This window comes from Cicer arietinum, chromosome 7, assembly GCF_000331145.2.
Source record: "Cicer arietinum cultivar CDC Frontier isolate Library 1 chromosome 7, Cicar.CDCFrontier_v2.0, whole genome shotgun sequence".
Lineage (NCBI taxonomy): Eukaryota > Viridiplantae > Streptophyta > Magnoliopsida > Fabales > Fabaceae > Cicer > Cicer arietinum.
This window is the reverse complement of record NC_021166.2, coordinates 49,582,965-49,605,794: the sequence shown is the minus strand read 5'-3', so window position 1 is coordinate 49,605,794 and position 22,830 is coordinate 49,582,965. Positions and strand designations below refer to the sequence as shown.

At 29.1% G+C, this 22,830-nt stretch overlaps 2 protein-coding genes across 2 annotated transcripts; one reads left to right on the top strand and one right to left on the bottom strand.

Annotated features, from left to right (window-relative positions):
- The first annotated feature begins 746 nt into the window (after positions 1-746).
- Positions 747-7,422, top strand: LOC101495939 (uncharacterized). Its single transcript, XM_004510923.4, has 9 exons — positions 747-1,118; positions 3,279-3,379; positions 3,510-3,858; positions 4,281-5,060; positions 5,143-5,200; positions 5,355-5,416; positions 5,512-5,618; positions 5,693-5,780; positions 6,524-7,422. Exons 1-9 carry the CDS (start codon positions 984-986, stop codon positions 6,830-6,832), a joined length of 1,989 nt encoding a protein of 662 aa, XP_004510980.1. The 5' UTR covers positions 747-983; the 3' UTR covers positions 6,833-7,422.
- Positions 7,423-8,963: 1,541 nt separating this feature from the next.
- LOC101496273 (uncharacterized) lies at positions 8,964-10,080 on the bottom strand. Its single transcript, XM_004510924.4, has one exon. It carries the CDS (start codon positions 9,979-9,981, stop codon positions 9,172-9,174), a length of 810 nt encoding a protein of 269 aa, XP_004510981.1. The 5' UTR covers positions 9,982-10,080; the 3' UTR covers positions 8,964-9,171.
- Positions 10,081-22,830: the final 12,750 nt, after the last annotated feature.

Below are 22,830 nucleotides of genomic sequence, written 5' to 3'. Positions count from 1 at the left end.
GAGGAAGGAGAAATATTTGTTTTTCCTTTTAAAATCAAGCAAGTTATACGATTATAAATCATGTTACTTTTTAAATTTAAAAAAATCTCCTATATATATTAAATATAGATTTAGTTATTCAAAATCATTCCCTCCAAAAGACTCATAAACCTCTCTCCCAAACATACCCTTAAGTAATGAAACAATAAGACACTGAAATATATAAAAATTAATTTATATACTCTTTCAATGTAATTATTTTTTACATAATTAACACATTGCTACCATCCAATCATTAAAAACATTTGATCTATACTAATTATTTCTAAAATCACACATCATTTATTGTGATATGTTATATGTTGACATTGTCAAATATTTGACACTAACAAAAAAAATTAATTGGAATAAAATTTTACACTACATAATATTAAATTTAGAGTAATTTTTTAAAATTAGTTAATCATGTGATGAAAATATAAAATGACGGTCTAATAATTCCTTCTTAATATTTCTAAATTGACTTCCATTCCCTTAAAAAATATTTATTTACTTAATCATTTCCTAAAAAAAAGACTTTTATTTTTATACAGAAATGGATAACATTAGTTAATGAGTCCGTCAAAACAAAACATTAATTAATGTGATAATATTTTTCTAAAACAAAATACTATTATATACACAGTACTAGGATTACCGGAGCAATAATCGTGTGCTGACGATACATGTTGTAGTACAATAGAGACGGAGCATGCATTAGGTTCTCTATTCTGCAATTCACTCTTTGTTCCATCACTTCCCTCCCTTCTCTGGGAGTTTTTTTTTTTTTTTTTGTCTTTCCATTTTTATAATCATTTCCGTCACTTTCCCGAGAAAATTCCATCCACAATCGTTCTCATTTTCCTTCTCTTTTGCACTCTCGCCGCAATTTTGCATCGCGGTTTTTGATTTAGGGTTTCCTTTTTTTCCTCATCGGATAACGGTGTTTTAGTTTTGGATTGGATATGGGAAGCATCGATCGTTCCAATGAACCGACGTTCAACACGAATTTCACCGCGGAGGGAGTGACGGTTCTGAAGGAAAAATTGAATGAGAAACTTAAGGAGTTCATGGGGAATTACACTGATGAAACTCTTGTGGTACGAGTTCGATGACACTATATGTTAGAAATTTGATTTGTTTTGTTTTGTTGGGACTGGAATGCGGGTTCATATGTGTTGTTATTACAATGTTGAGTGTTTCATAGATTGCATATAGGAGATATATATATTGGATCATGAATTTCACTAATGTGGGTTCATTTGTGTTGTTACAATGTTGAATGTTTCTTAGATTGCATAAAGAAGCCATGAAGGCCCTTATGTTACAGATTTTAATTTTAATCTATAATTTAGAGATTAGAGATTATTTTTTAGAAATTTTAAAGTAAAATGGAAACTGTTGTGTCTGTCATCTTAGTGAAATTCACATTTTGTAAAAATCAGTTATAAAAAATGATTATTTTGAGAAACTACTGAAATCAACTTTTCGTATGAAGCAGTTTTTAGATTATTTTCAAATTATAATTTTTTTAAAAAGTTCTAACAAACATATGAAAACTACCAAAAGTGGCTAATTAAAAAAAATGATTTCACTAATGTGGTTTGTATGTGTTGTTACTTGTTACAATGTTGAGTGTTTCATAATAGATTGCATATAGGAGTCATATATGGTATTATGAATTTCACTAATTGTTGTAATAATTTTCTTCAATTATAATAACATTATTATTTGGTGAGAATGAACAAGGAGATGATGTAACTGTAACCATTCTTGGATTTGAGTATAGTTAATATTTCTGCTTTTGATATGACTGATACATAAGTTGCTGGAGAAGGTTGTTTAAGATGAACTAAAGTGCTTGTTTGGTTTCTTCTAATTTGATTCTTTATTTTGTTTGTTTTAAGATAAAACAAACTAGTGTTGTCAAATAGTGGCTATATTATGTTACAGCGTAGCGGAATATGAATAAATCGCATGTTCCTTGATATGCTATTTAGTATAAAATGTTGTCAAATAGCAGCTATAGTGCACTATAGCACCATACCATAGCGGAATTTGACTAACTACTATTTTTTGTGATCTGCAATTGACAATACAAAATAGAGAATCAAATTAGAAATCAAAGGCATTTTTGTAATAAGAGGATATGGCATTTTTGTTATTAAAGGTTAAATTTTTTAACCCTTTAATAACAAAAATGTCATATTCTCTTTGACTCTGTTTAGTGGTATAAAAGGTTTTAGAGAAAACAGTCAAACACTGAAACTTAAAAGTATTAAAAAATCATTTTGATTTTAACTATACAAAACTTTGGAGATTGAAATAAAGTGAAAACAAGTTGACATTTATCTAAAAATTGGAAATGAAATCCTAAAATCAAAATAGAAACCAAATAGGACCTGATGTTCTTTTGGTTTCTTAAATAAATATTAGAGTTGAGTGGGTGAACTTTCTCTACTGTCCCGAATGTGTCCCTTTTTAGAAGTGAAGCAGGGTTTAGATAACTCAAGCTTTTTCTTGAGTAACATGATTCATATCTTCTTTCAAACCTTTAGGATTAGTTTGTTTTATCCCCAGCCACTTATTTTAATTTTTGTTCTTAAAAATTATTTCTTATAGCATTAAATCTTAAAAGTGAACGCTGTCATTTGTAATGCATCTTAAAATCTTTTGTAGAATGCACGCTAATTACTCTTGGCACGTGCTAAAGTATTTCATCTGCAATTCTGCATGCTTCTGCTGATTTTACTTTCATATGGAATCTTGATGAGGAGATATTTGGATTACTTCCTTGTAAGACAGATGTTCATGTATATTGAGCTTCATAAAATCATGGTCTAAATAAAACGTGTAGTACGAAAATGGAAGTACCACGAACCTGTTTAGAGAATATGTAGGCAACTCTAGGACAAAGTATATTTATTCCAGTCAGATTGAATTTGACACTTGAAAATACCATGTCGTGCCCTTGTTGTACGAATGCTTTTTATTTGCAACTATCTAGGCGTGTGCATATCGGACAGTTAAGGTTCTTTATTCTTTTATTTAATTTTCTTCTGTACATGTTAAACTTAGTTGAATGAGTATGACATTTCTCCTTTTCATTTAATTTTTTAATATTGCATGTGGTATTTGTTGGCTGAGTAAAGCTAATTTACTGTGGAAAATTACAATTTCCATATGATGGAATTGACTTTATTGATGTAAAGTAATTGTTCTTACAAACGGGAATTGAAGTTCACCTAATGCTTTGGCAGGAATATGTTATTGTGTTACTAAGGAATGGTAGGGGCAAAGATCATGCAAAGAATGAGTTGAATATGTTTTTGGGGGATGACAGTGATTCTTTTGTGTCCTGGTAACTTCTGTTTAGCCCTCTCTGATGAATACCAGTAAATTTGATGTAATTGCAACTTGCAAGCTGTGTAGTACTTACAAGTTAAGACCATGAATCTTTGTGCTAATTTGTATATGTATCTTGTTAACAGGCTGTGGGATCATCTGGCTCTGAATATAGATTTATATGTACAATCCAAAGGATTGCAGGATGAAGCTCCCAAAAGCAAGCTCCTATCAAAGGTCGAAGATGGAGATGATGGTCTTCAGAATTTGAATTCAAAATCAGAAAGAGTAAAGTCTAGAAGTCGCCGTAACAAAGATTGGAAAGGGTTACTAGGGAGAGAAGCTGAAGCACAACTGCCACAGAGCTTTGTGGTTGACAGTATGCATTTGGAAGAAAAAGTCCAATCTAAAGTCAACCGTGGTTCAAGGTCACTATCTCCTGCACCACCTGTTCAGAGGAAAAGGGGTTGTGATGTTGAACAACAGAAAACTAAGGTTTTGACCACCAATGATATCATTCTTATTTTTTTAGACATTTTTATATTCTAGTTTTTCTAGTAAACTTTCAAAACTAATAATGAGTTTATCATGTATGGTATAAGTGACATATGTATGCTTAGAACAATAGTTGCGTTAATGATTTTATTTTCACTTAATTTGTACACTGCATTCTTGCATTTCGAAAATGTATTGAATAAACTAGCCCCCATCAGTTGTTGTTTATCTGTACTCATCTTCTTTTAGATCCAATGCTGGTTAAATAAATTATATCCTATTTGAATAGAATTTTAACTCGGTGCTAATATCCTTGTTAAATTATTTTCCTAGTCCATTTTTTTTTTTATTTTTGTAGAAATGAGTAAATACCTCTTGATTCTATGCTTTCAAGCATCTAGCTTACACAGTAACTTTGGCAGAGGGATTCTGTTTCACAAGGAACTATTGATGCCCCTCGACGGTTGCTTCAGTTTGCAATGCGAGATGCAGTGGCGACTTCTAGGCCATCTAATTTGGGCACACCGGTGGAGCCCTCTTTAAAGCGTCTCCGTTCTGTAGTTTCATCATCCTTTGTTGAGTCATCGATGGTTGAACATCCTCCTAGGATGCAGACCAATTCCAGGGTGGTAAACCCCATGGCTTCCATGTTTAAGGCTGTGGCAGAAGCTGCTGAAGGCGCGGTAAAGTTCAAATCATCAGCAAGTGTATTCAATCGGCTTGGTTGCGATATGCATCAATCAGATGGTATCATGCAACTCAAAGATAACCAATATCAGGAGCAAAGCCCATTATTATATCATAAAAACAATGACTATGGTGATCAGTATGCTGCAAATATGACGACGTTTGAACATGAAACTGGTATTCCTTTTGATTCTACTTCAGATAATGAAGGGTTTGATGATGTTAATTTCACGGGTAATAGGGTGAGTAGAGTTTCTCAGTTAGGTTCTTATGGTGGAAAGAGGGGTGACGATTCACTGGCGGCACATTATAGTGTAGCCAAAAATGATGATTGTACGCTTCTAAAAAAGAATAGAAACCAGCAGCAATCTGCTGCTACGCTTGAGAATTCCGAGATAGTGAATGTTAATCTAAATGCTTGGAATCCACCAATCCCAGCACAATACCACAAACCAAGATCTGGTCTGAGCATGGTTAATGAGAATGCCAAAATGGTGAAAATCGACGATGGAAAAGTGAGTTGTTTTACTTGCCTACAGTCTGATGAAACTTGGAGTTTCTGTTAGCTCATTTTCATTGATGTTATGGCGTTAACAGGTGAAACGTACTTTGGATTTGCCGAAAGAGACTCAGAAGGCACAACCATCAACTCCCGGTAAGTTCTAAATTCCTTTTGTGTCAATGCTTCCCGCTTACAGTGGGCATGTGAAAATATATTTTTGGTTTAAGTCAAATTTTATTACTAATTTTTTCTGTTCATTTTATCATATCTAAAGTTGTACTATTTATTTGAGCTTTTATGTCCTCAGGTCCCAGTGCTGCTGGTTGTAAGTTAGATGATGCTAATTCTCGAACCATTTTTGCTAGCAATGTAAAAACTCTTGCTCCTTTTTTATGACGTGGATAGGCTTTTAGGAGTAGGTAGGGTTTGCTCACTTTCTAAAGTTGCATATTGATTTTTCTCAGGTTCATTTTGCTGCTACCAAAGATGCCATATGTCAGCATTTTAATAAATTTGGGGAAGTGCTAAAAGCTGTTATAGTTACTGATGCGATGACAGGGCAACCAAAAGGGTAATAATTTTCAGATGTTTATGGTCAAGATTTTTGTATTTCTCACTATATTGATTAACTTTTTTTTGGAACAGGGCAGCTTATGTGGAGTTCATGAGTAAAGAAGCAGCAGATAATGCGTTATCACTGGATGGAACTTCCTTCATGTCACGTATTCTTAAGGTATTGGTGACTGCGTAGTACTTCAGTTATCTGAAGTCTTTCCTCATGATTATTCATGTTCGGTTTTGCTCCACACAATTTGTATCTCTTTAAATTGATTAGATCATTGATACGTGATAAGCTTTTCATTGCCTCACTAGCCTATGAGCAATGCTCACTATAAACTGCCAGTTGACTGCTATGATCTTGCCTTTGAATGGGTATAAAGCACCTGTACGTTTCAACAGTTTGGAAAAAGGTGTTAGATATATTGGTCCAGGCGTCGATTCTCAAACTTTGCATCATTCTATCAGGAAGTTAAGAGATAAATAAAAAAAGCCCCTGCAATAAGAAATTGAAAGTTTTCTATGATTTTCATTAAGGACCCGTTGTTCATAATTCTCCTTAAGGCCAATAAAATCATAATTTGAGCTGCTTGAAATGTGGATGGAGCATCATAAGGCCAAAGGGCATTACTAAATACTCTTACTGACCATTGTATGTCCTAAATCAATGCAGTCTTTTCATATCTATAGTTTCATCGTATTGGGATCCATAGAAAGGGTAGGACATGACTCCTAACGTGGACAGTATATAGTTTTACTTCCATATCATGTTTCTATTACAAATTTAAAATTTTGTTCATCAGCAACATGTGTTTTAGTTAATTAATGGTTCAATTGCATAGGAAATTGACTTATTCCAGTGCCGTAAAACATTGTTTTATGACTGAATTGGTTTGCTATTACTCTTCTATATTACAGGTTGTGAGGAAAAGTGCTGCACAAGACTATGCTCCAGCCGTGCCATGGCCACGTGGAGTTAGGGGATCTCCACATCCTTCTGCAATGTTTTCAAGAGTTCCCATTCCAACAGGTATTGCTGGGGCATTTAGACCTAGGCACCCGATTAAATTTGGTGCCAGGAGCTTGCAATGGAAGCGGGACGCCCAAGGTACTTCATCTGGCAACGGTGCAACTTTAAACAGCAGCAGTGTTTCCGCACCAGCTGGTCGAGGTTTCACCTATGTCAGAGCAGAGTCTAAGCTAGATAGCAGCTTGAATACCACGTGATTTAATGGTCGCAGACTAGGTTTCAAAGGAGTAGTATCTTCCTTTATGTCTGATGGCCTAAAAACTAAAGAAAACAAGCTTATGAATATCAGGAGTCATCCGGAACACAGATTTTTGGAATTTCATTCTTTGTACATGTTGGAGGACATATTTAGTATCTAGATATTCAAGTTCAAGTTTATAAATGAAGTTTTAATAATGTCTTTTTTTCATCTCTGGTTGTTGAAGCCACAGATGATATCGGCATAGATTTTTGCAGAACGATGATGGAACCATTGGGATCCTGATATGAAAATTTCCTCCCAGTGTTATCCATTCAGTACAAGAGAAGTTTCTGGATGATGTTGACCCTGACATGGTCTTTTTGTCACCAGACTGTGTTATGTTACTTTTTGTAAGTATTGCCAGTGAAAGAAAAATTGCAGCGGAAAAACATAAACGAATAGCGTTTAATTGGGGTTCTTTCTATTGCTTCATTCAACTTCATTGTGTACATAGATACTTGGTTCTTTCTACTGTTCCACTTTGTCCTTGCGGCTAATGATGCCTTGCTAGTGTTGCTACAAATATAACTTTGCTTTTAGTTTTCATTCACGAGTGAATTTTGTATGGTTGCTTATTTTTCTAGTCTATCCTGTGATTTTAGGACATTACTTTCTCCTGCTTGCCACAAAAAATTCACCTATATTTTTGGAAGTGTACAGATGGATGACATTCATTGCCTGAAAGTATGCATCTAAATGGGTTTGTGAAAACACAGAATTCGGTAGTTGTGTTGGACGTATACTTTGGTGGAGAAAATAGATTTCATTTCATTACCTTCTAAATGGGTACTCTAACTAGAAAGCCCCTACCAATAGCAGTAGTTGCTAGCCCCAACAGGCTTTCTGTTTTGTTTTCGAATATATTTGTACTAGTAGTTTTCAAAATCATTTTCCATATCTTGCATTATTTTCAAAAAATGTTCAAATACCATCTCCAATACTGTGTTCGTAACTCGGAAGTTCTCAATAGTGGATTCCGATTACGAGGAAGCCTTGTTAGAGAAAACGATTTTGGATTCTTGATTGGTCTTATGATCTTGTTATTTTAGCTAAATCAATATTGTCCAATTTTCTAAATATTAGGGGTTGTTTCCTTTTGGAAACTTGTTTTATTTCTATTTTCTAAAATTTGTGTTAATTTTACTTTAATAAGAGACTCTTGAAGTAAATCTTTATTATAGAGATAAGATAAAATATTAATCAATAAAAACCCATTTATAAAAATAGTAATAAAAACAGTTTTTTGACATTTTCATTATTAATTTTACATGAATTTTTTTCACAAAATAAACTGTCTCTTATAGTTCATGATTTGACCGATTAAAAGTGTCTAAAGAATCCAAATTAGATTATGATTCAATTAAAGATCAATTTCTTTAAACGTTAGCAACTATCCGGTTTAAGTCGTTCTAGCCCACTAAAACTTCGTCTCTTAAGTAACATCTATACATGGAGATTTAATACAAAGTAAACGAGGGCTAAGTATGCAAGAAAATGTCCCACATCACCCTTTTGAGCAAGAAATCTAACTATCATATAAGTATGTGGAAGATATAGACTACAATTTGTGTATGTTGTATTATTTTGTTTTCTTAAGAAAAAGCTTATAATGGAAAACCAAGATCATTGTTACTTGAACTTATATACTGTGGCTGAAAATTGTGAATCACGGCAGAAATTTGGCGAATAATCAGAAGTATAATAACAAGATCAGTGTTTGAGAACATAATTTCATGCTCACTTTTTAGCATTAAAAATATACAATTGTACTATATATATAACTTAGTAGGTGAGTTCTACATCAGCCTCATAGTAGATGGATATTTAAAAATCACTTCAAAATTTCAATGATGACTGATATTGTCCTTTGGAAGTAAATATCTTTAGTCTTTTTCGTTCTCACAACTAAGATGATTGTCCTTTGGCATCGATTAATTTACTATCTTAACCATAAAGAGGATAGTGTCCATTGTCATTAGAGTTTTATAAGATTTCCAAATACAGATTCAAATGGAATTTGCCATAACTATTAAAAACTCATGTTTTATAGCATTCTGATGTTAAAATAAATATAATTAAACAAAAAAGAGAGAAAAAGAAGTTTATTTCAACTCATTGTTTCATCACTATCCCAAAAAATACAGCATTGTGAACAAGACAAATAACCACTCAACAACTATACCCATAATATTTCAACTTTTCAATTAAAATATGGTCACTACACTATGATAAAAACTGAAAATCAAAACCTTCTAATAATCCCAAATTGATCATTATAAAATCCAAAACCAAAACTCATTTAGAAAACACAGCAAAAACCAATCCAGCAGACAAACCAACAATACAAAGAAAAGAAACCCCTCTAACCCTAACAAACAAAACATTCATTTGCTTAGCAACTTGAAGCGTAAGTGTAAGAATCTGCAACCTACCTTGTTCCTCCATTTTCTTAAAGAAATGCATTGGCTTCAATGATTGGCGCAGCATAAACGCCAATGAAAAAGGAAACGCAAAAGCTAAAAAGCTTTGAACAGAAACCTCAGTAATAGGTGAAGATTTAGTTATGTATGTGATCCAACCTCCAATACAAAGCTGAACAAGACCCATTAGAGCAACAACCCTGCTTAATCCATAGATGTTCTTCATCATTCTTTCTAGAACTTCTCTTGTTTCGTTTGCAAGTGGTGATAGGTCACGTTCAACTGTTGGACCTTCAATTTCTTGGTGTTTGAAGTTTGGATTTTGACTTGGGTATGGATTTGGGTTTGGGTTTGGGTTTGATTGTTTATCATTATCAGAATCTGACGATGATGATGAATCATTGGTTGAGAAAAACTTGGGTTTTGTTAATTGAAAAAAAGGGTTAATAAAGTTTGAAACTTTGTGTGATGAAAAGGGACCCAAATTGAAATGAGAAGTGGGATTTGGAGATTGAGAGAAAAAATGGGGAAAAGTGGAAAAGGAAGAAGATGGGTTGGGGTTAAAGGGTTCAAAGATTGGAAATTGAGGGGTGGTTGAAGATGATGATGATGATGAAAGTGGAAAATGAGAGGGTTTTAAGATCGATGAAGCTAATCTTATTCTTCGTGAAATGATGGCGGCCATTAGAGGAACTATGATCTGAGAGATAGACAGAGAAAAGTGGAAAATTACGAAATGTTTATTTGTGTTTCGATGTTTCGTATTGACAGTAATATCTGCACACAAGACTAGAAAATCAAAGAAGCTGTGTCTTTTTTGGACATTTTGGTTTTTCATTTTACTTTGAGGAGGTGAGTATAGCAAAAAGGCCTAGGCCCATTTAAAAGTATTTTATACCAAGAGTAGAAGTCAAATTTTACCTCATATCCCTTTTCATTATATTCCTATTCTACATTCTTTCCCATCGGATTTATTTTGTGTTTTAGAAATTCGAAGTTTAAAATTTCTGCAGTACAAATGTGTTAGGAAAATCTTAAAATTATGTGCTGTCGATATAACTTTTTTTTGTAACTTGAGATGATCCTTGAACTCAACATGGAGGTTGAATAGAGTTCCAAGTTTTTCAAAAGATTTTTTATTGCAATGGAATTTTATTGAAAAAGTGATAACAAAGGTCAGTTGTATTTGAACTTTCGCTTGGTAACACTTAGAGATATTGCAATATGATAACAGTTAGATTTAACAATTCTTACAAAAAGATGTATGATTAGTTAATTCTAACTCTAAGTGAATGCAATTAAATGATAGAAAAACCTAAGCATTGAAAAACTTTAATTTGAAGACCATTCATGATAATGATAATTATACCTACAAATGATTTCACATCGATGTGAACAACTATATACATAACTTAAAAGAGTTGGGGAAAAATCAAAATCACACAAATAATAATAAAGAAAACATCTAGGTCTCAATCAAATATTTATTGCGTATTGGCATAATATTGTGTCTCATCACCAAGTACTTCAAAGTAGTTTTGATCACCTAATAACGTTGAAGCGTTGCATCAAGTAAGCATAATATTGTATTGATAACATGCATCTGCGAATTGTGAAGTGAACCGTGATATATTTTTAGAAAATATAAAAAAAGTAATTTTATCTTCATGATAATGTTGATATCCTTTTTCTATAAAATTAAAAAAATAATAATTAATGATATAAGAAAATACCTAATAAATAAGTAATTTTCAATTATATCGAGATGTGATTAATTATTTATTTCATAGTTTTGTAGTGATGAACAAATAATAATAATAATAAAAAGTTTTAAAATAAATTTTGATACTATACAATACTAACATAATACCGATTGATATTTTACTTTTATGCATATACATAAAAATGAAAAATTTAAAGCAAAACAAAAAACATATAGAGAAAGAAGTCTCAATATTTCTAAAATATTAAATTGGAGACAGCAATAAAAGATTAATGGTTACATCACATAATAACCTCCTCTAATTATTGCAATAAAAACTGACACAATAATAATTAGTTCTTTATCTCTTCACAAAACACCCATGTGTGTTTCATGCACTAAATTGCAAGTAGAAGTAGGCAACAAAGGACAAGAGAGAAGCACCAAGGAATGAACTAAGAGAAGTAGCATCACCGCTGGTGGGTTCTGGAGCTGGGCCTTCGTTTGGGCCTGGGCCTTCAACATGGTCCTCATAGCTTGCTAAAACGGTGCTTATCACAGCTAAGAGGACAACAACAAAAACAACCTTTTTCATCTCCATTGTATATTTAGTATTAGTAGGATAATTTCACAAAGGAATTTGAAATGAGTTGGACTATTGGAGGCTTAATTTATAATGGGAGAGATACTTGGTGATCATATTATAAGTCTTTGATTTTTTTTATTCATAATTAATTTCAAGATTCTGAAATTATTTTTTTGGTTATAAATGAAGAAGTTCCTTTATATGGTCATTAACTATCCTATTAATTTTAAACACAGGATATTGGATTTCTATAATAATCATAATATGGAGTTCCGCGTAGATAATTTTGTTAGTGACGTCGAATAAGTTATAAAATATAAGAAAATTAATTCAAATGTAAAAAAATTAACTTAATTATTAATTTATTATATTTGTCTATAAAAAATTAATATTAGAGCCAACTGGTACAATGAACTGAAAAAAATGTGTAGAATTTTATTAGATGGTGGTGTATTGTTATAACTTTTAATTATATTTTTATTATTATGGAAATAGAATATATAGAAAAATAGAAATTTCTATATATTAATATCTGCTCAATTTTTTTCTTTCTATATACTATCTACAACTTATTAATTTAAAATGGTTCTAACTTATACTATGGCATTTTCAACTCCTCTGACCCACAACTTATAGAATGGAGTATTTTACCCACCATCTACTTTTGACTGTGTTGATATATATATAAAATAATATTACTTTAGAAGGTTCATTTTTATCTTAGAAATGATTTTTTAAAATAAAGGATTAAACTTATATCATATATATTTCCTTTTTCATTGAATTAAAAAAATTTCTTATTTATGATATGTAAACATGGAAAGCTAATATTTGTCATAATATTTAAAAATTTGTTTACAAATGTTTTATTAAAAAGAATGTGAAAACAATTAATATGTTTAAAATTTAGAACAATTTTATTTTGACTACAATCATAGCATTAAATATAAAATAGAGAAAACAATGCGTTTTGACTATTGATGTGAATATTTTGATCTTATCCAATAAATTATAGATGAATCTTCTCAAAAAATTTACTTTATCTAAAAAGATTATAGCTCATTTTTAGTTGTCGAAAGCAATGCTTCCATGATAACTTTGGTATTATTTTTGTTGACTTCAATTCTTTTTTGTGTACAAGAAACCCTAAGAACTTAGCTACTAAAACCCCATAGCCACATTTTGCTATGTTCATTTTAAGGTAAGCTTGTCTCAAATGTTCCATATGACCTCTTAATTGATTGTTAAATTGGATAACTACATTATCAATGTATATATATCTTCACAAACTTACTAATCACGTCATGAAAAATAGCATTGGCCTCTCGATATGTAGCTCTCACATTTTTCAAACCAATGGCGTTAATATTTCATATGCTCCTATCGCACCATTGTCAAACATATTATTCAACTATGAAAATTTGATTATAGTCTATATTACCATCCATACAACTCATAATTTGAGGTCAAGATGTCACATCAACCAACATTCAACTATGAGCATTGGGTATTCATCTTTTGAAGTTGCTAGATTCAAGTTTCTGAAATCAATGTAAGGTCTCAGTTATCCATTCTTTTTAACTACAAGAAGTACATTCGACCACCATTCAAATTATTTGTCTGTTATGATGAACTTGGCTTTGATTAACCTCTCAAACTAAGCATAACCACCTCATTAGAAGGGGAAACTCTACCACTAAAATTAATAATGACTAAATTTTTTGTCATCACATATGATTCTCCTTTTCCCAAGTGTTTTAATCATTTCCCTTGGGAATAAGTTGATAAATGCTCCACTATCAACCAAAAGTTGTGAAAGTTTGTCTATTAACTCTATATGTCATGTTCATTGCCAACATTGATCATGGTCCAAGTCACGAACTTCTCTCGATCACAAACAATGAACCCAAAACAATTATTAGCTCAAATAAATAGAAGTTTAGTGTCTTCCAAAATTTTGTGATAAGTTATCTCATGCCATTGAACCCAATGCACCATATAATAGATTTTATAATAGGGTTAAATATATTTTTAGTCTCTTTAAATATATCAATTTTTATTTGTATTCTCTCTAAAAAAATTCTTCAAATTTTGGTCATTTTAAATTTTTTGTTATCAATTTTAGTCATAATTGTTTACAAAAATTCAAGTTGCATGTTGCAAGTGACTTTTTTTTGATGACATATCATTAATAGGACTTTCAAAGATTATTAGTTTAGTAATTTAACTATATAATCTTGAATCTATTAATTTATTTATAACTTTAAATTAGAGATTAAATAGTTAAGTTATTAAGTTAATGATATTTTGAAATCTTAACAATGAAATGTCATAAAAAAAAAGAGTCAATTAGAACATGCGACGTGAACGTTTGTTAAAAATCAGAGTTTAAAATTTATAACAAAAAAATTTAAAAAGACTAAAGTTCAAAATAATTTTTTAAATGGACTAAAAATGAAAGTTGATATATTTAGATGAACTAAAAACATATTCAATCTTTTATAATATATTCTATAATAGTAATCGGGCTAAATTACATATGAGATCCCTTAATTTAATTTCAGTTAACGTTTTAGCTATTTATCTTTTTTTTTTTTGAGTTGATCTTTTATTTTAATTTTAAGTGACAATTTGATATTTTATGTTTTAAAATATCAACAATGTTATTCTTTTTTTCTACAAAAATTCAAAAAAATCATCAAAATTTTCAACCAAAACCCATAAAATTAATAATCATCTTCAATATAATGCAAATTTCATCAAATCCATAACTCAAATATTCAAATAAACTCATATTTTCATCTCCAACAACATCAAATAAAGAATGGAAATATGAGTTTATTTCAATATTTAAGTTATGAATTTGATTAAATTTTCATTTTATTGAAGACGATAATGAATTTTATGGGTTTTGTTTGAAAATTTTGATGTTTTTTTTTTTGAATTTTTGTAAAAAAAAGGACAACATTGTTGACATTTTAAAACATAAAATATCAAATTGTCACTTAAAATTAAAATAAAGGACCATCTCGGAAAAAAAAAAATAAAGGACTAAAACGTTACCTAAAATTAAGATAAGAGACCGCATATGTAATTTAGCCTAGTAATCGGAATCAAAAATTGTTTTCACACCAAAGTTAAGAGTTTATTTGAAGATTTAAGTTATGAATTTGATTAAATTTTCATTTTATTGAAGATGATAATGAATTTTATGGGTTTTGTTTGAAAATTTTGATGTTTTTTTTGTTGAATTTTTGTAAAAAAAAGGACAACATTGTTGATATTTTAAAACATAAAATATCAAATTGTCACTTAAAACTAAAATAAAGGATCAACTCAAAAAAAAAAAAAGATAAATGGCTAAAACGTTAACTGAAATTAAGTTAAGGGACCACAGATGTAATTTAGCCTAGTAATCGGAATCATATGTAATTTACCTAAAATTATTTTCTGATAATTCTTGTTTCTTACTTAGCGATCTAAAATTATTTCATTGTTAATTGTTCTTATTATTAATCTTTAATTGAATTTTATTTTAGTAATATTTAAAATAATTTCAATGTAACATTTAACAAGAAGATTATATTGTGTTGAGAGATGAGATTGAAGGGAAATTAATATTAAACTGTTTTATGTAGTAATAGTTAATTAAACTCTTATTAATTACAAAAGTGACGAGGAGACCTTATGTAGGAAGTATCTAGTGATGGAAACTGCTAGTCTGTGGGGCTTGATATTAGTGGTTTGGTTGTTTTGCAGGTAACCATGATACTTTTGCACTCTTTAGCTTATTGATTCTTTAATGTATTTAGTGATAATCATATAATTAGAAATCACATGCATTGATTCCCTTTTAAATACCATATATTGATCTCTTTTTCTTTCTTTCTTTTGGAACTAATTTTCAATCATTCTTTAAAATTGCATGTTATGTGTTTGTGAGATTGTCTCTGTTAATAAAACTTCAAATAAACTGTTTGTTTTTGATTTGTTTCATTTCTCGGGTATGTTCTGTTCTAACCTTTTTTCTTTTAATTTCAAGTTTTTGTCTTTAGTTATATAAATCACTTCTTAAACACTTTATTTTTTATTTTTCAGTTCACTTTATTTCTTACTACCAAATAATGATTGAAGTTGATTTTGGGGTAAGGAGATTGATTAGGTTTAGAAATGGAAGATACAGAGGAGGTTTAAGGTGAAACAAGAGAGTTATGGTAATCTTCTGATTTTGATGTTAATAATATGCAACATAATCAACTTGGTGTAACATAATCAATTTATAACTTTAGTGTATTGAAAAAGGTTAAGTTTCATTACTTGTGTACATTTTACCTTTAAGACATTGACATTTTGTTGTTTTATCTTGACAAGTTTCTTATATGCTTATGTCACCCTAGTCAAGTTTCTATTACAGCATTGTGTTTTCTTTTCTATGTTTAATACATTCAGCTGGTTCTATTTTTATATTTTATTTGATTAAAATATAATATTTTAAAATAACTTTCATTATTTACGCTTATTGAAAACCCAATGTTTAACATTAAAACATAATAATTCTCAAAATAGTTCAAAGGCACTGCATCGACATTACCCTTGTAACTTTTGTACTTTGTGTGATAAAAACATTTTGATGTAATTGTGTCGACAGTGTCGTGGTCTGTCGACCTTCACTTTAAAATTTTATTGTTGTTAACTATATGCTTAGCATGATACACCTAGCATGGACAGTACGGACACCAGTATGGTTATGAATACATTCAGAAATAAACAATGCAAAAAAATGTAATATAATAAAATAAAAAGACATGTTGTTAACAGCAAGCTTGAATTGTCAAAAAACTCTGCACCTCTGATGCGATGTGGCCCAGTGCGCATATGAAAATTTCACAGCCTGGCTTTCGTTGTTTTTTGTTGTAAAGATCATATACAATACCCAAGATACTCCAAAACAGCAAGATTACAGAGTATTTAATTCTATTATTGTAATTTATATCATCTACAAATTTTAATTGTATATTTATATAATCTAATTATTTATTTTATATTTCTATAATATTTTTTATATAGAAATATCAGATAAATAGTTAATTTAATAATTTTTTTATTATTTATTAGTTAGTTTAGAACTAATTTTATATTTATTATAGTAATTTTTTTGGAAAAATAATTACTGTATTTAGTCGAATTTGTTAAAGGAATGAATTATTATTAACATTTTGTAATAGTTTATGTTGGTTAAAAATCTGATTTGATTTGAAAAATAAATCAAAATTTTGTTATTAAAAGAAACATATCATTAATATCATTTAAATAAAGACAAAATATAAAATGAATTAAATTATTTTTTACCAATATTTAAAAATTATTGAAAAATGAATTAATATCATTTAAACTAATTATTCTTTTTATCTTTATATTTAATATTAATTAAATTTAAGAAATTAAATTTGAATTTTTAATATTTCTAAATAATATCATCCATATTTTCGTTAAAATTAAAATAACTTTTAATATTAATCCACAATTAAGAAAGAGTCAATGATAGATATTTTTTATAGTCAACTATAAACAATTTGTAAAAGTGATGTAGCATAATATTCTAAGGTTTACCATGTCCTGCTTGGACTAATATTTAAAATCTGCAAATTAATTTAAATTAAATGGCAAACTCGGAAAAGATCGTGTCATTCGATTTTTACCGACATAGAAATTGATATTTATACGTTGCTTTACAAAAGAAAGAGTAAAAAAACACACGGCAGCTTTTTCTAGCGCACAGTTCAAGAAAAGAAAACTTCACCGACTCTTCACGCCAACGGTACGCAAAAACAATAGCAAGTAACGCCCCGCTACCTCTTTACTGCCACGTGTCCGCGTTTTTCCCTTCTATAAATTAAACCCTCTTCTCCTCTTTTTTCTTACTCTTCATTTCCCATTTCAATCAATTTCCTTCTCTTCAAAACTAACACACATTTATTTTCTCTCAATCTCACTCCGTTAGTTACCTATGGCATCAATGACCGCATTCAAGGCTTTCTTCTTTGCCGTTGCTCTACTGTCCGTCGCCGTTTCTGCTCAAGAGACGTCTCCTGCGTCGTCGCCTGCACCGTCTCCTGACGCCGGAGCAGCAGGATCTATGTCCACCTCAGTTGCCATGATCGGCGCCTCGCTCGTGTTGTCCATGCTTGCCGCGTTCAAGTTCTGAACATTTCAATTTATGGATTTTTGTTTGTACACAGTATATGAGTGATTTATCTATCAATTTACTTTTATATCCAGCAGAATGTATTATTAATTATTATTTTTATCATTTGTTGTAGTGTTAGGAAGGAATAAAAGATTGATTTTATCATGTTTACTTTGTTACTATCATTATTGTATAATACATTATTGATTTTGGTCAAAATTGAATTGATCCCTCGGTGTGAACTCTTATGACAGTTGTTAAAACATTCAAATTTAGTTTTTTCTCGGAAGCATATGAGAAAGAAAATTGAAGATTAAACATAAACAACTTAAATATGAAAATAAATAGAGAGGAGAAGAAATATCAAACGCATATACAAAGCCCCCCGACCAAAAGAAAAGGCCCTTAAACTCTGATTTGCATCGATTTCTCCGAGCAAGGGAGTAATTTTACAAATTAATAAAAATATTAAAAAACGTTAACAAAATTAAACGTTGGCGTAGTAAAATTTTGGGTTTATTGTGCTTTTGGTCTTTGTAATATAGGATAAATATAGTTATTAGTTTTTATAGAATGTTTTTTTTTTTAAACTCTACTGTGTAATTTGGTATTCATCATTTTCATTTCTAAAAACTGATGTGACATTGACATAAAAAAATTTGAGGTGGGGTAGAATAATAATTTTATTTTTACCATTTACCTACATTTGTATTAATAAAAATAAAAAATAATCATATTGAGGGGTAGAAGAAACTTCTACCTGATCCAATCCCACATCTACTTATCCATCATTTGTTTTGAAAAAGAAAATTTTAACTTGTACCTCCCCTTTTATTTATTCCAAAAACATAAATGAAATTGCTAAAATATTATCGTATATATAAAAAGTTATTATTTTTCTATTTTAATATTTTCAGAACAAGAATAAAGGTAAAAATAAAAAAAAAATTAATTTTTTTTTTTAAATTTTCTGATCCACAACTTCTACTACAGAAAACTTATAAAAAAAATTTAATACAAAACATCATTTTTGGAAATCCTTTTTGAAGTTTTCTGGAACTATCGGAAAATTTATTTTAACTTTTCCTAGAAACTTCCACTACCGGCAAACTTTGTCACCGAAAAACTTCGTCTACATATTTTTTCAATAGTTGTTTGATTTTTTTAGAATAATTTTTTGTTTTAATTTTTTAGTATATTAGTATTTATTTAATTTATTTGATTTTAACTATTTTTTTTAGTGGATAGAAAGAATACGTGACTTTGAATCCGGAAAGAATTAGTTTGACCACATCTCGTAGAAGACACGATGGTGTATTAATTATTAATTATGATATATTAATTATTAACTATTTATGGTATATTATTATTTAAAAATATTTATAGTGTGTTAATTATTATTTATAGTGTATTAAAAGAAAGAACGTGTACCGAAAAATTTGTCTGAAGTTTTTCGAAAACATATTATGTACGAAAAAGTTGAAGAAATATTTCTGCTAATACAATAATATATTTTTATAATATTAATATTACATATAAATATTCATACCTCATCGGTGTGTCAAAAAATATTTGTAGTATCGACGCCTCTTTTATCTAATAATAGTAGCGATTTATCCATATCTGTTAAGATTTATAAAAATAATAAAAGACAAAAAAATTATGTGTACCGGAAATCTTTTCGAGAAAGTTTTCTAAAAACACATTTTATACCGAAAATCTTTCGAATGAAGTTTTTTGGTAGTACAATTTTTTCACTTCTGTACCAGAAACATTTTTTAAAGTTTTTCGATAACAACCTTATGTACCAAAAAACTTAAAAAAAGTTTTTCGAAAATAAAGTGTGTATCGAAATTCTTCAAAAATGTTTTTCAAAAATTACCTGGAATCTTTTTTCTGGTTTAGGAGAAAATGAAATGGTAAAAGAAAAAAACTTTGAATTAGTAAAATAATGAAAGAAAAAAAGTTAAAGATATAATAAGCATTTTCAAAAAATGATAGAGGTATAGATATAAAAATGGGAGTATAGGATAAATTTTTCTTAGAAAAATCATACGAATCGAATGGAGGAATTTGGCTCTCTAATATTGGGTTTATTCATTTGCATCCCTTCATGGATTGGGCTTCCCCCAACTTTCTATATCCGTCTCACACTCCTTTCGAAGCCCATTACATACTTCAACCCCACTATATTTTCCCCACCTGTTACTAGATTCTCATAATTGTTGGAAACTTTAATTCTATATCACCTAAAGTTGGGTTTTGTACCTTCAATTAATTTTATACTCTCCATTCAAAAAATTTAAGTTTGAAATGCTTAAAATAGCCTTAAGTAAACTGTATAAATTAAAAAAATATTATTATACTTCCACAATTTGTATTTTTCACCGGAAGTTTTAGAAGGAATTAAATTTCCAATAGTCATTTTTAATATTAAATTTCCGGGAGATCGATCCGAAAATTTGAAATTTCTGGGTGAAACTCTAAAAAATTTCATTTTTTAAAATTTTCGGTATTGACTCATAACTACCTGAAATTTCAAATTTTTGTGAAGTTCACCGAAATTTTCATTTTTCATTAAATTTTTTGGAACAATTTTTTTTTTTTATTTTTTGTAAATAATCTTTTTTACATTTTTTTTTCAGTGAGGACCAGAGCAATGATGACAGCTACTCGATTTTGTCGGTCAATTTCTCTTGTCCGTGATATGACAGTTTCTCGTTACTCAAAAATTTGATTAGCTGTGAATGCTTCAGTCAAATCTATACATAATAGTTGTGCTTTTTCTATCTCTATTTCAAAAAAACAAAAAAAATACATACCGGATTTTTTGAAATTTATGGTTGATCGGAATTTTCAAAATTTTCGATAAACAAATTGTATAACTGGAAATTTTAAAAATGAAATTTCTGTTAGTTATAAATTGTGTACTGGATTTTTAGGCAAAATATTTTACCAGATTTTTAGCCGAAAAATTTTACTTACCGAATTTTTAGGCGAAAAATTGTACTTACCGAATATTTAGTTGAGGAGGTAAGATTTTAGAGTTATTTTTTTTTTATCATTTACTGATTAAAAATTAAAGGAATAATTTTAGATTTTTAATAATTTGGAGGAGTTTACGACTAATTGAGAGGTACGAAATCCAGCTTTTCTTTTATCACACGGTTAAATTCTTATCCCTATAGTTTGTGTAAGTAATTAGATTGATAAGCTAAAAGAGACCAATTTTTTTTAGAAGGATATCCAAAAATATTAACATAATTATTAATATACATTTATCTATAATTATTTACTCCGTAAATCTTCAAAATCCAATTTTTTCTGATACAATTTTGAAAAGATCAATTATTTTTTTGTTATGATTAACTATTTTATCCCACAAATTTTTTTTGTACCTAAAATAATTTTCGAAAAACAAAACACAACTCAAAAGTTTCAAAAATTGAAAATTTCAAAACTCCTAAATTCTAATTTTTAATTCTCCAATACACATTTGCTTACCATAAATTTCAAAATATAGTACATTTTCGATCCTCTAAATTTACAGTTTTATATTAACATGATGATCGGCACAGGAATTTGAAGTTATTTGAAACATACTAATAAGTATTTATTAGAAGTGGTGGAGTTTTTTCTGGAGATATTAGGTAACTATGGCCACATTAAAGTTCTCAAAAGTTATTATTATTTTTTAAATAGTATATAGAGATAAAGTATAAAAAGAAGTTTCATAATAATTACAAAATATTAAATTAAATGTTTTTACTTGAATTTTACCGATATAAGTTATAAATTTCATTATGACATAAAAATCAAATCAAATCAAATGATTCAATAAACTTAAAAATTTAACCAAACAAAATCCAACAAATCAAATCAAATGATTCAATAAACTTAAAAATTTAACCAAAAAAAAATCCAATTTTATTAATTTGAGTATGATTTTACGTAATTTAAAATAAATCACTCGATATTTAAATCAAATAATTATATATTATTTAAATTATATTAATATTGTGATCTTAAAAAATGTATTATATTTAAATATATTTTAATATTATATATTATTTTTGTGATTGTAGGTAACGTGCTTATTTTAAAAGTATAATAAATATCTTAATTTTTAAAAATATCAAAATATATTTAATTCACTATCTATCTCTATTGAGCCATAGAAGCCGAGTTGTCAACCAACAAAACGAAAGGAGAAGTTTGATTTTGTTCAAATTTTGTTATTAAAATATCGCACACCCCTAGCTAGCCTCGTATCTCCCAAACTTGTGTAGTCTCTTAGCGATTCCCCCTCCCTCCACAATTGGATTGAGAAATTTATTTTGTGCTTATATTTATAAATTTACAACTAAAAAATATTTTATACAAAATAATTTTATATGTTTGATTTACCAATTAAAATTTTGACCCTCCACAAATTTTGTTCAAGCTACGCCTCTATAGGTAATGATTATATACGTAGGTTACATTCGTTTTGACCATTAACCTTTAAGAATTATTAAATTACACATACAGTCCATTACATTTAAATTTTGTTTTTGAATTACTGTCATAAAATATTCAGGTATAATCAAAACGTCGCAACAAATTAAATGTCTAATGTACCTTGTGAAGGAAGTTAAAGATAATGATCACATGAATAAACCTTTATTACATTGTTTTTAAGTTTATACATGTGTTTAAATTAATGTAGAGAAAATCAAAAAATATATTTCATTTGTAAGATTTGATAAAAAAATTCTGAATGATTAGTATCACGAACATATTATTGCAGCATTTGGTAGAGTTTTAAATAATCAAAAACTTTAAATTGAACTAATTGTTGTCGAAATTGAGATGAACGACTAACGATGCAAATATAATATAATTTAAAAAAAAAATTGGGACAAAATAAACATAAAAGGATCTAAATGAGAATGGAGTTATATTTAAAGTGTTGGAAAAATATGACTTCTTTTGATTAAGAATAAGAGAATTAAGATCAAGTCCAACGTGTTCAATTTTAATTCTTATGTTATGATGTAGCTAAATATCACTAGAAGGG

Coding starts and splice junctions, on each gene's coding strand:
- LOC101495939 (XM_004510923.4), top strand. CDS start 984: ATGGGAAGCATCGATCGTTCCAATGAACCGACGTTCAACACGAATTTC. Junction 3,859..4,280: donor TTGAACAACAGAAAACTAAG/GTTTTGACCACC, acceptor TAACTTTGGCAG/AGGGATTCTGTTTCACAAGG. Junction 5,781..6,523: donor TCATGTCACGTATTCTTAAG/GTATTGGTGACT, acceptor TCTATATTACAG/GTTGTGAGGAAAAGTGCTGC.
- LOC101496273 (XM_004510924.4), bottom strand. CDS start 9,981: ATGGCCGCCATCATTTCACGAAGAATAAGATTAGCTTCATCGATCTTA.